At 32.6% G+C, this 2,519-nt stretch overlaps 1 protein-coding gene across 1 annotated transcript; it reads left to right on the top strand.

The window, feature by feature from the left end:
• The first annotated feature begins 22 nt into the window (after positions 1 to 22).
• LOC117104515 (ficolin-1-like) lies at positions 23 to 2,324 on the top strand. The gene is made up of 2 exons (XM_033245373.1): positions 23 to 278; positions 1,312 to 2,324. Exons 1-2 carry the CDS (start codon positions 92 to 94, stop codon positions 1,533 to 1,535), a joined length of 411 nt encoding a protein of 136 aa, XP_033101264.1. The 5' UTR covers positions 23 to 91; the 3' UTR covers positions 1,536 to 2,324.
• The last annotated feature ends 195 nt before the right edge of the window (positions 2,325 to 2,519 follow it).

Here is a 2,519-nt window from a genome sequence, read left to right as displayed (position 1 = left end):
CTAGATGTAAATTTAGGTTTTTCAGAAACGTCAGTCTAGTTGGACCGATAATGATTATTCGTGGTTACATTACAAGAATGGTTTCGGCACTATGTGTGATTTCTGGCTAGGGAACGAACTAATCCATCAGATAACGGCATCTGGAGAGTACAGCCTTCGACTGGATATGACTACGACAAATGGTGACGTTTACTTTGCAACATACTCATCGTTTACCGTCAATGGAGAGAGTGACAAGTACATATTGGAACTTGGAACTCTAATAGACGGCAATGCTGGTAAGCATTATTTTACTATCAGTATCCCATTTAGTTTAATTGTAGACTCCGCCATAAGTTTTCCTGCACCAAGGGCAATACGAACAGGTCCTCAACTCAATAGCTTAAAATTTAATGTGAGGCACAGATTTTAAATGTGGGCTAGTCAGATCATTGCTTTTCCTTTGCAGATTAATTTTTTTTTTTATGGATAATGAGCTAAGGCAATTCCAAAAAAAAAAGAATTATTTAGGCCTATTGTTTGTTGTAATAATAATACAAAAAAACGTTTCTGCGTAGCAACCCTTGATTTAAAAATCAATAAATTTACACAATTTGCTCATAATAACTCAATTAGATTATATTCAACAAGAACCCAGGTATGAGAGAGTAGCTAGCACTGGTTTAGCGGGGCAGCTCAGACACCAAGTGAAGGGTGATGAAGGAAATTGCTATGCTACTAAGTTTACCTCGAGCGCTTTGAGACTTCATATAAAGCGCCCCCTGTACATTTGAATACAGTACCGTACAGTACTTATTTATGTTCACTGATGGAATGCGACGAACCGTACCTGCATTAACAAGTGACAACATTCCATCCCACACCCAAATTGGGGTACCAGGTGGAAAGGGGAAAAATGGAAGATATTTCTGGTTCATAGTCCTATCACAGAAAACCCAAATGTAAATAATGCTTTTGGAAAAGTTTTTTTCCAAACAGTTATAAATTACTACATACTTTGATACTTGATTGCTTGAACCTTTATTCCTAAAATCAGGTATAAAATAAATTTATTTGAAGTGAAGCACACGCCTGGCTGTAGTAAACTCAATTGATGGATTTCTCATAAGAAAACGAAAAAATCCGTAAAACATTTAGAAGAAAATTAAGAACATGCAAGAAGCTGAAAATTAATATTTGAAACAAGATAAAATTTTATAATCTGAATGCAGGCTAAATATTTATGTAGGCCTATATAACAATACCAATATGATTGAGAACATTAATTAAGGTTAACTTATTCAATTCTATTCAATTGTTTTATTACCTCAGGGGATGTACTTTCACTTGCACGTGGTAGAGATTTCTCAACCTACGATAGAGACAATGATGATCATAATACTAAGAATTGCGCTATGGATTCTGGTGGTTGGTGGTATTCAGACTGCTTTAAATGCTCGTTAAATGGCTTTTTATTAGCCTTCAAGTGCGCAATTAATGATGCGTATCCCAAGCTGCCGTTGAGTCATTCGGAGATGAAGATGAAGAGGCAGTAAGTCGTTTTCTCTTTTGAGGAAACTTGTAATAAAAACAAATTGTAGAATTTTCAAGTGAGTTTAACAATTAGTGTTTAAGATGAAGTACTCATGGAAATTATGTTTAACGATATAGCTCTATTATATTTATTATTTGTAATGTTAATGTGGTGAAGACTATTATATTGAATAGAAACAAATCGAGTACATTATACAATTAGCAAGTCAGACCTTAGATTAATCAACGGCTATATACTATAATAGAATACACAATAGAATATTTTTCTATTGTGAAACTGATAATTATTCATATAATATATTATATATATATATATTATATATATATATATATATATATATATTAATATTATATGTAGTGTTGTCTAAAAGAAATAGGATGTTAGGCTTAATTTATAGAACATGTTTTAAATCTTATGACCAGATATCGACACTAAAAATGTTAAATTTTGCACTGGAGAACTCAAATCTTGAATTTCGTGGTCACGTTTGCTCTCCTTCAAAAATAGATGAAATAAAAATTAATCTAATAAATACAAAGACGGGCTACGAAAAATGATATGTAGGCCCTGACCTGATGAAATCCGAACTGCCTATCCCGCCAGGACTAGAAAACTGAAGGAATATAAGTGATCCTACTCTTTTTTACATGATATGGGAAAGAATAGGCCTAATTTATTTTGATATTAATACTTGTTTCTCGTCTTATTCACCGTTTAAATGCATACCGCGTCACTCAAGCCGCCAATAACTTGGCTAATCTATACCAAACTCGCGCATAAATAAATTAAATAAAAAAATATATATATATATATATTATATATATATATATATATATTTAAATGCTGTACACCTGATGAAGGCCTATGGCCGAAAACGTTTGTGCATCTTCTGTATTAAAATTTGGCAAATATATACCTTGTTCCTGAGTTTTATTTGATATATATCTACACTTTGCAAGCTACTTCTGATTTTCCTATATATATA

The sequence above is a fragment of the Anneissia japonica genome, unplaced genomic scaffold, assembly GCF_011630105.1.
Source record: "Anneissia japonica isolate Jap-2015-1 unplaced genomic scaffold, ASM1163010v1 scaffold287600_len331809_cov165, whole genome shotgun sequence".
Lineage (NCBI taxonomy): Eukaryota > Metazoa > Echinodermata > Crinoidea > Comatulida > Comatulidae > Anneissia > Anneissia japonica.
The sequence above is the reverse complement of the archived record's forward strand: the minus strand, read 5'-3'. Positions and strand labels throughout refer to the sequence as shown.

Excerpts from the sequence above, each read along its gene's own strand:
- LOC117104515 (XM_033245373.1), top strand. The coding sequence starts at position 92 with ATGTGTGATTTCTGGCTAGGGAACGAACTAATCCATCAGATAACGGCA. Across the intron at positions 279-1,311 it reads TCTAATAGACGGCAATGCTG|GGGATGTACTTTCACTTGCA; the intron begins GTAAGCATTATT and ends TTATTACCTCAG.